This window comes from Cyrtonyx montezumae, unplaced genomic scaffold (genome assembly GCF_038088225.1).
Source record: "Cyrtonyx montezumae isolate F1298 unplaced genomic scaffold, pur_monq_1.0 scaffold_13, whole genome shotgun sequence".
NCBI lineage: Eukaryota > Metazoa > Chordata > Aves > Galliformes > Odontophoridae > Cyrtonyx > Cyrtonyx montezumae.
Window position 1 is genome coordinate 29,138,733 of NW_027071859.1, and position 14,351 is coordinate 29,153,083.

At 37.3% G+C, this 14,351-nt stretch overlaps 1 protein-coding gene across 6 annotated transcripts in view; it reads right to left on the reverse strand.

Annotated features, from left to right (window-relative positions):
- COL12A1 (collagen type XII alpha 1 chain) overlaps window positions 1-14,351 on the reverse strand; it is a 99,227-nt gene that overhangs the window by 56,178 nt on the left and 28,698 nt on the right. For all 6 annotated transcript variants that reach the window (XR_010621884.1, XM_065730908.1, XM_065730912.1 and 3 more), the window contains 6 exons: window positions 8,716-8,985; window positions 6,591-6,857; window positions 4,255-4,447; window positions 3,451-3,572; window positions 632-781; window positions 429-548 (listed from right to left, as the gene is read on the reverse strand). Coding sequence is in view for 5 of the 6 variants with exons in the window: in XM_065730908.1 (XP_065586980.1) it covers window positions 429-548; window positions 632-781; window positions 3,451-3,572; window positions 4,255-4,447; window positions 6,591-6,857; window positions 8,716-8,985 (1,122 nt within the window). In the remaining variant the exon portion in view is untranslated. The remainder of the gene's footprint in view (window positions 1-428; window positions 549-631; window positions 782-3,450; window positions 3,573-4,254; window positions 4,448-6,590; window positions 6,858-8,715; window positions 8,986-14,351) is intronic.

The window sequence follows — 14,351 nt, forward strand, 5'->3', positions numbered from 1 at the left end:
ACATCATTCCACGATTTAATTCTTCAGGAAGGACCCAATCTAGTTGTAGCTCATCATCTACACTTAGCAACTGACATTATTTCAGCTCTTTGAAAGTCTTTAATATCTTACCTTCTATGCATGACCTTCTATACGACTCCCTTTAGCCTCCCTTCTAGGTGCTCACCTTGTCTTCACATCAACCCTCATATGAAACTATGTTTCCTTCTTCTCATATGCTCAGTGTAAACCAAACTCATCCAGTTCTTCAAAACTTCTTTCCTCTCTCTTAATCCAGATCTACACTGTTAATACATGCTAATGTGCTAGGGCCATTCAATTGCAAATGCACTGAAGTGAACAGATAAATTCAAGTTGACTGAACAATACTAGGGTCAGCTATTGGAACATTTTTTTATGCTTAAAGAAAATCATCACACGTGACATACCTGTTAGAGTATTGCCTCCTTTGTATGGTAAGTTGGCTACAGCCTCTAACAAAGCCTGTTTCGTTCGGTAAGCATTGAGATTCCATTCTGTCCTGGGATCTCCACTATACTGTGCAAGACCTGGAAAAAGCAATTATTACTCAGTTATTATGTGGCCATGCAGCAAGTATGCCTCATTTTTCTTCCTACATGTGACAACTTACCAATCTGTACTTTGTCAGGACCAATATCAAAAACTTCAACAATACGGGCAATGAAGTTCCTGACAGTTTTAAAATTTGGCCGCCCAATACTCCATGAGCCATCCACCAGTAGCACAATATCAGCTTCTGCTCTGGTTCTACATTCTAAACCTGCATTGTCAACCAGAAAAGAACAGTCTTATTACGATAGTTTTCAACCAGAAAAATACAGCCTTAGCATGATAGCGTTCTTTCCCCATCCTCTTTTATATGACATATGTCATGAATTAGTTTCCAAAATAGCTCTAGTTTTATTCACTGGCACTTTGCCAAGTATGACCTATTTGTGAATGTTATTCACACTAGTCATTGGTTCCATGGCAAAAGCTATATAAATTTCTTCATGTATGCTTCCTCTTAGAAGTAAGTCTTCTAAAATGTCAAGGCCAGTGCTCTCCCCTATTATCATTTCAGTATCTATTTTGGTCTTTAAAGATGGTTGATAACCATCTTCCAGAAATTTTGTGAACTGAGGATTTGTAAATGACTACTGAGCTAACCACTGGCACAGCAGTGAGCATTATCAGATTATCCAAATTATATTTATTTTAGTCTACTGTGGATGGCTATACTATTGCTCAGTTGTTCAGCTATGTAGAAGGGAATTAACAGTATATATTACAACCACTTTCAAATAAATAGCATTTCTGAAATTTGGGGCAAAAGACATAGTTACACAGATGGTACAGGAATTTGCACATATAGAAAAGAAAGACCACAATTTAGGAGACGTACACATAAACAGAGGCAAGAGATAGAGAGGGGACAAGATCAAACACTTATATAAAGGTGCAATGTTCTGAAAAGGTAGGAAGTTATTTCAGATATCTTCAATTTACAATTTACAAAATAAAATATGCATTGTAATGTTTTCATCACAAGGGGAATCACAAAATATTTATACAAAGCAGAAAGACACAACAATTTCATCCACAGCCATTTCGCCATTTCAAAAAAATAAAAATAAAAATAAAAGATAAAAAAAAATCCTTGCTCTCTCTCTTTTCTTGTAGATTGTGTTACCAGCTGCAAATTTTCTGGCTTCCTGCCATCAGAGCTTCTGGTCTTTATATGGAAGAAATCCCATTGAGAAAAATCAGCCACACTCATCACAGTTGAAAGATATTGTGATTTCATATATGTTCCACATAATTGATCCAACACTGCAGACTCATGAATATAACTATTCCATGTACCTGGGGGTTAAAAGCATGATCCTCTTCTGCATAGAAAATATAGATCTAGTCTTTAGTCAGGACAATAAAATAAGTTGGGAGTAGAGTTTAAGGAAAACAATGCAAGTTCAAAAAACTGCATGCATAACTTTTACATAGAAATCAAGCTTCATGTACAGTAGAAAAGTTAAATTATTCTGCATTTTATTTTTCTTCCAACTACCAACGTTCCTCGAATGGAAAATTCTAGCAAAGGCACTTAGGCTGTTTTTTTTTTTCTCTCTCTCTACTAATAAATAATGTACTATTACATTTACAGTCACAGATATAAAATTCATTTTTCACATTTACCATGACTAAAATCCATGCATTACTAAAATTAATTAGCTTAAAGAATATAACACTCAAGACAGAAATGGCAGCTGGCATAATAAAAAATAATGAACCACTCAGTGTAATTATTTTTCTGCCAGACTTATTACAGCTTTACTGCAATGTCACTGATGGCTATTATAGTTTTTCTTAGTTTTACCCTCTTTCATTAGACTTCAGAAGTTTCTAAATTTGTTGTCAATAAAAACACTACAAGGGTAGTATTTTCACATAACTCCATGTGGAAACAGGGCATCAAAGAGGTTACATGAGAAGAATATAGAGCCAACTGTCAGAGAGCCTTTTTTTTTTTATGCAACTCTGAGAGGTCTTTGTAGTTAGCTTCTTTCTCCTCATTAAATTCTCTATTCTCTCTGATGGTTATGCAAATTTTAAAATAGTAAAGGAGAGTCTCCACTTCTGCAGGTACTCTTGGCTATTAAGAAGCAAAGACCTGCTGCAGACAAGCTCTTCATGGTCTACATGACGGGGGACTGAAATCTGAAATTTTCTTCCCTCAGTATTAATTGAAAGTAGAGTGGCCACATCTATTCAGTTAACATACAGAGGCCCATCAACCACATCAAGGGAGTTGCTGTCGTAACAACCACTAACATTTTCGTTGGAAGTTTAGCCACACAGGAAAATAATCCCAAGAAGATACTGGGAAACAACCAGCAATTGCATTACTGTACTAACTCTCCTTCTGTAGTAAAAGTGATGAAATAATGGTTGTGTTGTATATAAAGTTAAGCATTACACAATAAAGCTGGGATTTTTGTCCATTATACCATCTTAATTTTCAATGGAGAATTGACCATATAAGGACAAGCAAATGGCTAAGGATCTGCTTAAAATTCTTTGTTCTACTCCTGTGAACACCCCTGTAGATGAGCAATGATCTCTGTTCAAGAATTTGACCTTATGTGATTCAACACAGATGTGGATGGCCTGAAAATGTGATGCAGATGGCTTTCAATAATCAGCAAAACATGGGCTGCCTGAATTATGATTTTTGTAAGATCATCTAAAGGGTGCAGAGGACTAGAAAGATGAACTGAGGCATACTCAGAGGTCATTTCACATCAGAGGTTATGTCACCAGGTTAGGGAGTATACTGAATCCTGTGAATAAATATTTATGTGCATCAAAAAGAGATCGGAAATGCTGGAAAACTTTCAGTCTCTTATCCAAAAGCCAAGACAGCATTTTATTTGATTCAATCATGTTTACCTCTAGATAAAAATGGCTCCGTAGTTGTGTCTGAAAGAGTGGTCATCTCTTGTCCAACCAGGGGGTTGCTTTCTCCTCCATCAAACATTCCAAAAACATTTACCTTATAGGTAGTTCCTGCCCTGCAGTAATTAAATGTATTGTAACTGAGGATACTTCGCTAGCTAACTGCTGATACTTATTTCAGAAATCTTTACCAGTTTACTACACAGAAAAGAAAGTGCTAAAATGTGAAGCCCAAAGACTAGTTTTTTAACAAGATAGGCAAATTTTTACCATTTAAGAGATGTTTCAAGATTCTACATTTACATTAATAGCTTTCCTTGCTCAAGCAATTTAAGATTCTTTTAATGATTCTAATTTTTAATGTGCATACTAATCTAACATGCAAACAAGTCATAACAGACTTTCGACACGCCCCAAAATCTACTTTATAAGTTCTGCCCTCTGATGAAATGAATCAAGAACTAAACTAGGGTCTTCTTAACATGAGGTAAGGACTTTTTGGAGAAACTTTAGAAATCCCAGCTGTCTTCTCCAGCATCCCATTAACATTCTCATACGTGAAATCTATAATAATACTTCTGCCTGCATCTTCACCTTTTTTCAGATACTGTGAGAACACCAAAAGTGATGTGAATAATCTCAGAACTTGCTCTTTCAAAAACTGCACCACCAAATCCTGATAGTACATTGACAGAAATATTTCCTAATTCACAGTAGATCTTTGCAGGCGTTACAATCCTAGGCCGCAATTAAGCAAAACCTTAAGCAGTTTTTAATTACTATTATCATTATCCATACCTAAGTTCCTCCAAAACCACAGTGCTGTCATACGGCCCCACTATTAATTCTCCAAGATTCCTGTCGTCTTCAGTAGGGTGGAAAGTTACTTTGTACCCCTTCACTCGCCCAGGGGCTGGCTCCCAGGTTACTCGGAAGCTAGACATAGTTGAATCAGAAGTTCTCAAATTTCTAGGTGGCTTAAAGGGAGAGGCTGTAAGGATGGAAGAAAATGATTTAAAACAGGTCTGCTTCTAAAAAAAAAAATCAACAAGTATGCTTTTAAAAATGCAGTAAATCCAGCATTAGCATTTCTAAGCTCTTTGTGCCTTTCCTTTGATATAGAGACAAGAATCCAGATATTGAATGAGAGTTTCACTTCAGCTCATCTTAGCTACCTAAACAATAGGTGTATAGGCCAAGTTTGTTATCAAGGCTCTGTCTCCAGACAACAGATTGAAGGATAAAGAGCAATTTATTTCACCCATCTTAAATATCCATCTGATCTTACAATGAATGCTAACGGTAAGTGGACTAACCACCATCAGTCTTTCTCTCTATGATAAGGACCAGATGATCAGATTAAACTAATATATTTCTTTTACTTGGCAAAGAGTATGTGAAACACATTGACTGAAAGAGAGGAATGGGACCAGCTTTTTCAAACCAATGCCAGAAAAGCAGAGTTTATTGCAGGCAAAAGTCACACTCTTCCAGCACTCAGCCACCAGTATCTCAATTCTTCATCCTCAGAGCTCTAGGTGTCAAGAGGACAGGGCACTGCACAAGGCCCCTTTCATAGAAAAGGTTCTGCTCTCAGGGCTTGGCAGCACAAGTAACTTAACAAACCACAGGGGTGGCAGTAGGTCAAAAAATAATTTGTCAGAAGAGTGTCAGCCAAACAGATTACTGTTTTGAGGTCAAGAGCAGCTTAACCCAATAGTTACCTGGTGCAGGTCAGGGTTCACAAGCCTACTGCTGTCTTCTGCCTCACTTTTGGTTCTGGGCAAATCTAAAGTGCATTCCAACATTAGAAGTAATGCAGTAATGTAATCTTCTAAGTTGGAAAAATGGGAATTAGATTAACCAGGAAGTTGCTTTGGAATGAAAAAGCTAAAAGAATACAAAAAGGGTCAGGGGATGGGGGGAGATTTCTTACCCTGTGCCTAAGAAATTGTCTGACTACAATTGAAAGATAATAAGTGCCCAGAGTGATAAATTTATAGAGAAGCAGTAGATACAATCCCACTTGCAAGAAAAAATCCAGCTTCTTTGTATCATGATATCACAGCAGCTTCAAGTAACTAGATCACTCAGGATCCACTTGCTCCCAGAGTGATTGCCATCACTGAAAGCCCCACATAATATCAAGATGAACACGTATAAAGTCTTCAAAAGAAGATGGATGATCTGAGATTTAATTCAACATAATTTTGAAGATTGAAAAAGTAGGTGTTTGTCAAGAGCAAATCAAACTTTCATAACTGCTTTACATCAGTTGCATTCTAATTCAGTAAGTCTTCCTGCAGTAAATGTGGTGTTGTTATCTCCACTGCTAGGAGACTTGTTTCTTGCTTACTATCACCATTCAGTATGATATATGTCCAAAGATTAGAGAATGGCATGGAGTATTTACAGTGTACCCCAGTCTACCTCTGCCCAAAAAAAGCAGAAACATCCTGGAAAATTTTCTCTTTTGGTAATAGAGATCTCCTTGATTTGATCTGGAGAGCAAGAGACCATCCGTACAAAACAAAAAACCAGCATCAGACACAAACTAAATGAAGGGTAGAAAGTAGTTTTGTTTTGAAATCAAAGAATCCCCTCACTAGGGCTTACAGAACATTTTAGAGCTGCTGGTTCTGAGAAAGAAGACTGCTCGTCCAAAATACTGTGGTCTCTGAGGTCAGACTTCCAGTGAGGATTCCTTAAAATCAACAACTGATTTTTTAATAACCATAGTTCCCACAGAAAATATGGCCTTCTAAGTAACAGGAAGTAGGGCAGCTATTTAATCAATACTCCAGACCAAAAAAGAAAACAAAAAAACCCTGACATTTGATTAAATACTGTCTTCCTTACAAAACACCTTGTTTTAACTTCTGGTGACTGCACTGCAAAGCAAGACAGAATATACACATTTATATGCTCAATATAATAGCAGATAGCTTTGCTCAGTTCTCATAGTGAAGCTTTCAGCAAATCAAACACTCCTTTCAACCACTAATATGTTTTTCAATTTGCCTATTAACCCATAATCTTAGCAGATGCCACCACAGGTTACCTACATCTCATGATTGCCAGTTAACAGCATAAAACTTTGATTATCAAAGCCCGTGTAAGCACATAGTACATACCTGTTGTTCCTTCTGCTTTTCTTGATTTTCCTTGTCCAAAATCATAAATTGGAACAACACTGAGGTCATACGTAGTTCGAGGCTTAAGTCTCTTCAACACTATGCTTGTGGCAGGAGCATTTACCCTTCCAAACATCTGTCTTCCTCCACTGCGTGGTCGGTAGTACACACGGTAAGACAAGACCTTCCCAGGTGAGGGCTGCCATGAAACTCTCATCGTATTCTCTGTCTCGTTGTCTACTGTCACAGTCCTGGCACCTTGTGACACTTTCCAGTGCAAAAATATGGATGAAGTTTTACTTTTTCACATAAAGATATGTTCAAATGAGTGGTTACAAAATGCATTCAGCTGTATTAAAATTCTTCTTTACTTTCTTTAAAACTATGGTATTTCATTGAGACAAACACAGTTAACTTGCATAACCCACTGTTCATTTCTTCTATGATTGGAATGGAATGAATAAGTTCATTTTCCATTACAGGCAAAAAAAGTATAGATTACACACTGACACAACATAACTGGGAGTTCTACTTAGTAGCACTTTCTGGTAATCTGTTAAGTAATGGATTCAGGACTCTCAAGTGAAAGTGATTATTTGTGCATCCCCTTTTTAATGAACAAAATGATCTACAAAGTTACAATTTTCTAGATTTTGAGTTTACAGATCTTACATGGTTCTGATATATGTCTAAACTCCTGAGTGCTGGGCACCACACTAACAGATTTTCCAAGTCACTCTCCACTAACTGTAGGACAATACTAGTGCTGAAATAAGGACAAGGACTGTAAGTTATTTTCTCCACAGAATGCAGCACTCAGCTTTTAAGTGATAGGTTCCAGGCTGTACAAACATTAGGAAAGATGTCAAGGAAAATTAAAGGTATGTAATACTGGTCAGCCAGCATAACCAACATAATAGATTCTGGCAAAATAGAACCTTCTTGGCATGCTAGAATCAGTCAGCATCTCATCACACAATAAGGTAGGTTTTGCAGGCTACAGCATCCTGTCCTGAGGATTTCTAGTTGTGTTTGCACTGGAAAGATGATGTGTTAGTTAGACTCAGATCTAGGTCTGTTGATAGTCCACGTAGTATGTTCCTTCAGGCAAAAATTTACTGTAGGAAGTAAAAAATTATATGCCTAACCTGTCTTCTTGGTAAAGACAGGGTTCTGCTATTCTTGAAGAATGAAGGAATATGTTTGGCAGAAGCCTGCTCTGAGTCTGGGGCACCAGCTCTTATCAACAGCAATAAATGCTGCTCTTGTGAGACTGTAAGAGCAGTCACCAGATACTGGGTTAAAGGCTGATCAAGCTCAGTAGCCTGCATCACCAGTTTTAAAAACATGCCTAGGAAAGAATATAAAAATAGGTAAGCAAACACAATGCTTCCTCAGCACACTGCCTCAGACCTTGGTCTTCACATGGACCCCTCAGGCAACAAGAGAATCATCAAAGCTGATCCTCCCTGGGTACCCATTCATTCACTCTGGCTCCTCTAATTAATGGTTCTATTCCTGGTCTCTCAACTTCAGTTTGCCTACACTGCAGTGCTTTGATACTTGTTTGCACACAAGTAGAAAGGAGAGCCTTGGGAAAGGTGAATAACAAATATCTAGTTACCCATCTGACACCATGGTAAGTCAGTTTATGTAACATTTTTACATCTCAGCAAAGCTTTCAATACTGTTTCTCACAGCATCTCTATGGACAAAATGTCCAACACACAGCTAGACAAATACATAATATGATGGGCTGATTCTGCAGGAATTTGCCTTGCCTTCCCTTCTTATTCTATCAATACTACTTATTCCAGCTGATTTCCAGTAGTCACAATAAGATTCAAGCCTATGAAAAGCTGGCCTCAGAGTAATTTATGGACAAAATCACTGCTCAGATTGGAGGTAATTCTTGCTGAACTGAAGTGTACATGTCATAGAAAAGACTTTCCTTTTTTAACAATCAAACAATAAACTAGAGTTGATTGATTTGGTGCGGGACTTTGTTTTGAGGGACTGCTCAGTAAACAAAGGAGAAGATAAACAAGGTTAGATTTCTTTAAAATATGATAATTTCATCAAGAACAAAATGTTATAAATGGTGTTAACACTGCATTATGCTCACCATCAGTAAAGGCCTCTCCTTCTACAGGATCTCCTTCTCCACTGCTGTAGGCTGCATATACTGAAATCCTGTACTTAGTCTCTGGCTCCAAGCCGTCCAGCACTGCATCCACTGTACTTCCAGGGACTCTCTTCTCTCCCATTGTATCATCATAAAGTGATTTCCATACTATCCTGTAATTATTAACTGCTCCTGGAGCTGGTGTCCATGATAACCCAACTGTCGTGTCAGTTATGTCTGTAGTGATCAAATTGCGAGGCGAACCACGTTCTGCAAGAAAGACCACAACAAAGTGTCATTAAAATGCAAAAAGTTCAAGTTAGCAAAGTACAAAATGGAAAACTAACATGATCGTTTAAGAGCAGAATCAATTTTTTTTCCCATCTACACTAGTTCAAATAATATATATTTGTAGTTTCAGGAGAAAACTGATGGTTTTATTCAACAGAATGTTGAAAGTTAACTTTAGGATATGAATAATCTATCTCATACTATAAAGCTATGCTTCAGAACTTGCAAAATAAAAATTATACTAAGCAAAAACTTAAAATGAAGCCAGTGCTTATATGTGCTGAAGTTCATTTGAGCAAGTTTTAACTGTCAATTAAACAATTTTCCTTCACTCATCCATCTTTGCCTTTAGATGCATAATTTTATATATATATAATTTTTTTTTTTTTTGGGGGGGGAGGGGGAAATAAAGAAGACTTTAAACAAAGTTAAACAGTCCACTTAAATTCTCTGACAACCTAGTTTTTAATTTGGTATTACTATCCTTGTCTCCCTGAGTACTGCTTACTAGACCTACTGCCTATTTCATTTGATCTGTTTACAACTAATTTGCAGTGCATTTACATCAGAGAAGAAAACAGTCACGATCTTTCCATTTGTACCTTTTTTTTCCCCCTCACTATAGTTCATTCAGCCAGACTGGAATGAAGGAAATGAAGGAAACAGCTCGTTAGCCTGTGAAAGCCAGTTGTCAGCTTGATGACTGAATCGTGCTTAAAAATGGAGTTCATTGATCTGAAGTGGTACAGTAAGAGGAGTACCTCTGTTCAATGTTTAAAATACATTTATAACATATGTTCAATTTTCCTATTCCAGTGGCTGGCTTTTGAGGCAGGAAACTGTTGGGTTTCTTTTTGCAATGGCCTCACTGTAGCAAAATCTGCGAAAGGGATCTACAAAATCAGATCCATATACACACAGAAGGAGTTGGCTATTCAGTATATGTTCTCTGTGATTTCTCTCTCTGTACAGGAGATCTCTGAGAGACTGCTTAGTGAGAGGACCTAAACTCTTGAGGTGGCCTCATGGCATCACAGCTAAGTTTCACCTGCATTGATATCCCTATACTATACCAGAGTAACTACAGGACCAAATTCAAAATTCTTTGAAAACAGAGAAATTCAATCCCTTTCCACTGCTTAATCTCATTGCAAGCACAGACCTCACTGTTTTTAGAAGTCTGAAGCAGTTTCAGTCCAAGATAAAGCAGAAAGTTGCTCACAGTCATAGACTGCATTTTTAGTTTTCATACACGTGTTTCACTTCCATTGCAAATCTGCAATGCTTCCAAACATAAAACCACAAAACCAAACAGGGCTACTGTACAAAGGCTTCATTCTGGAATTATCATATTGCCAGCACAACATCATTAACATTGAAATCAGTGAATCCTACATGAATTAATGATGAACGGAAATTAATACCAACTTTTCTGAAAGCAACAATGACAGTACAATAAGAATCATCAGTTATATAGATTACAGAATCAGAGGGTACCGTTTCAATCACCCAGCTGACTGTTTCAAACATAGTTAACAGAGCACATTAATTAATTCCTTTGTGCTGGGGGGGGTTCTTTTTTCCATCTTAATTCACAGTCTTCTAACATTCCATCAAGTTTTTTCTGAAGTTAATTCTTTTTCCATCATAACACAGTATTGCACTTCTTTTTTTCAAGTCATATTTTAGCTTCAAGATATGAATTACCACTCTTTAAGGTATCTTCTCTCAAAAAAAAAATGGCTAAGATACAGGGATTTTGGTAAAGTTCAATAGTTTACCATTTTACAAAAATAGCAGTTGTATATAACGTAAAAGCTACAGTGAGAAGACCCAATTCAGCTCATGCTTTGTGCTGTTTCACTGAGTACAGTGACTGTGTTAAATTAAAGCCAGGACAGAAACTAAACTCCAAAGACTGATTTTCCTGGAAGCCTGAAAAAGGATTTGCCTTCAGAAGTAAATTACACCAATTTTTCTGTCTGCTCTTAAGCTTCTGCTCCCAAATCTTGGCTTTTTTTCATATAATAAATATATATATATATATATATATATATATATATATATAAAGGCAATCCAAATGGAAAAAATATGGAAAACTTAACTTGGTAGAATGCACAGATGTCTCACAATAAAAACCTTTCTTTCCATATTTTAATGTAATATAAATATACAAGTTACTTTATTTTGGCTACTTTAAAACAAGGCTCTGCCACAACATGATTTCAGTATTAAAGTATCTGCTACCACAGCACAATTTTTTCTAAGTCTATCCTTGGACACTGGAGTGAATGATATACATTGGAAACACTGCAAAAACAACCACATATTTAAAACCGTTATTGATTAAGTCATTATTGAGGTCATTAAACAACAGGGGAAAATAATGTGTTTGGAATGGTCTGTAATGAACACCAGTTACTGTTATGGGTTACTTTTGAAGAAAATATCCTTTGGAACTAAATGCCTTTTTTATAAGGCAAGGTAAGAGAGGAAAAAGGGATTGGGATTCCTACCAAACCACTAGATCTAAATGGAAAATTCTGACTTCAATAGTTGGAAACTGCTGACAAGACAACTTACCTACTATGGGAAATTAGACTTTTTATAGTTACATTGCAACTGAGAACATTTATTTAACATAACACACTAACTTGATTTGCACCTCGTGTGTGAGGTGGAAGTTCACAGACAGCTTTGTTCTGTTTCAATAGAATCTCCCACAAGTGTTTTTGTATGAGGGGAGCAGCTGTGTTTGAGATGGATTTCAACTCTAAGTCTGAAATTATTAGGATTCCAACAGGTATTATCTAAGCCACTATACTAAGACTCTAGAAATGCATCCATGCTCCACAATAACACTAGTATAATTTAGTGACTAGAAAACATACAAGCAGACCTACAAAGCATTTTTCCATTGGATTAAAACAAAATATCTAGATACTTTGTGTGTTTTTTAGTTGTTGTTGTTTTTTAATCTGTTACTGTAATACTGAAGCAGTCATTCTGTTATTTGCTGTATATGTTCAGAAATGCTTGTTTTACATCTGCTTCTCACTTGTGTCTTTAAACAGGGTGGAAAAGGAGATCATCTAGGTCCAAACCCCCTGCCATGGGCAAGGACACCTCCCACTAGACCAGGTTGCTCAAAGCCTCATCCAGCCTGGCCTTGAATATATCAAGGGAGGAGGTACCCATAACTTAGTTAGGCAACATGTTCCAGTGACTAACCATCTATCCTCACAGTAAATAATTTCTTCCTTGTATCTAGTCAATATCTACCCTCTCTCAGTTTAAAGTCATTTTTCCTCGTCCTGTCACTACCTGCCCTTATATAAAGTCCTTCCCCAGCTTTCCTGGAGGCCTCTTTAGGTACCAGAAGGCCCCTATGAGATCCCCCCAGAGCCTTCTTTCCCCCAGGCTGAATAACCCCAACTCAGCCTGAAACTCCTGAGTGAGAAAGCAAGACAGATACTTGTTTAAGGCCATCCAGATTCTCCTCAGTGGTAGTTAGCTCAGATCTGCCATCATTTTACAGTAACTCTTCATCCCTACCATCACACAGGGCAGGCAGGCTCTCAAAAATTAAGTTGGTGACTTTCAGGCAGGTGCTTTTACACCCAGTTCTGGACCTTTGCAATGTCCAGCTTCCATATTAAGTTTTTCCACTGTAGTATCCCAGAAATACAGTATAATATTTAAGAAGTTTCTCTGTGTCTGCTTGGCTTGCATCCCACAGCTCTCTAGCAATCACTAGTGGTATCGAACACAAGGCTGTGCAAATCAGCTAATATTAAAATGTTAGCATTTATAAAAATCCAGTGGCTTTCTTCAAATGCCCTTTCCCTTCATAAGCATTTACACAACTGCAGCTGATTTCAGCAGGAGCTCTACATGCAGTTTGGGCCTAGATTTTAAACACATTTCTTCACATGTTCTTAATGCTAGCTTTCAAAATTAAGTAGTAAATGTAATGCAAAACATTGCTTCACTTAAGTTAGAGAACTGACCTATGGCACCGTCCTAATAAGTCAAATTAGATAAATAAACGAGTATCCTCTTACAGAGAATTATGCCAAATTTTAATGGCCTGAGTCGTGCCTTGTATACAGTGGGATACATCAAGAATATCCCAGTAAATCAGCAGGACAGGGCTCTGTAGCAGTGCACCCAAGCACACACATCAGATGAGATGGTGGCAGTATCACATTCAGGTTGATTACAGCAGCCAAATTCTCCTCAGCACTGGAGAAGGCACTTCAATTGGTTGATATTCTTCCCTGGGAGCCACAAAAATAAGTTGGTTATTCCTGGAGTATCAGCCCTCTGGCATTCTGACTATGTGAGACAGGATGTGGATGTGGTGTGAAGGAAAGTACTGAAGGACTTGCTACACAAAAAACCTTGGCAATTGTTAGAGCAATGTCTCTTTCTCTTCTGCTATTGGGAACACCAAAGTTTGAGTCTTTGGTGAAACCAAGAAGGTCCTGACTCAAAAGAGAGACTCTTTTTGTTGAGAGTGCTGAAGTCCACACTGTAGGAAAAAGCCAGCAGGAAGTCATAGTCAGCCCTTTAATATTTTACCTGTTTTTCCAACAGTTAGTCAGATCATGCCAGTCTCAAATGTCTAGGAACACCATTTTGTAATTCTTTCAGCCTTTCCATGTTTGTTTGTGTGTTTCTTGTGAATAATTTTCTAACAAATGTTGGTTTCAAATGTCAAACTCAGAAGTCTTGGAATGTATAATTGTAAAAAAATGCATGATGCAGCATTGTATCCACTGGAGACACTGAGTCCTTGTTTCCATCAGGACGGAAGAACTACACAGTTTGAACTTTACGCAAAGTCCCTGTGATATGCTAAGAACCTCACTGTAAGAAAATGTCATTTGAATTTGTACTATTCTGCCTGTAGGAGGTCATTCATTTCTAAAGCATTTTTAAGTTACTATGGAAACAACAAAAGCAAATCATTTATGTACTAAAGAGCCACTATTCATTTTCTGAATAAAAAATAAAATTGAATCCCTCTCCCACCAAAATCCTCAAACCTAGTCTCTAAGAAATGTACATAGCAGAAAATAAAACAAAAAACTACATAATGACAACTTTTGTCTCTAATGCATTGTCTCCGTAGAGCCCAATTCTCACAGCACAAAGAGCCACTTATGAAACAGGATGTCTGGACTGGGCCGTACATCATTCAGACACAAACATTCTAAAGGGTTATAGACTGTGACATAACTGTATTAAGTTTATTTTCTGAATATAATAAACTGTACTGTGTTTTGTTAACTCTGAAGAGAACAAATGAAAGAAAGAAAATGCACTGACATCTCAGCTAT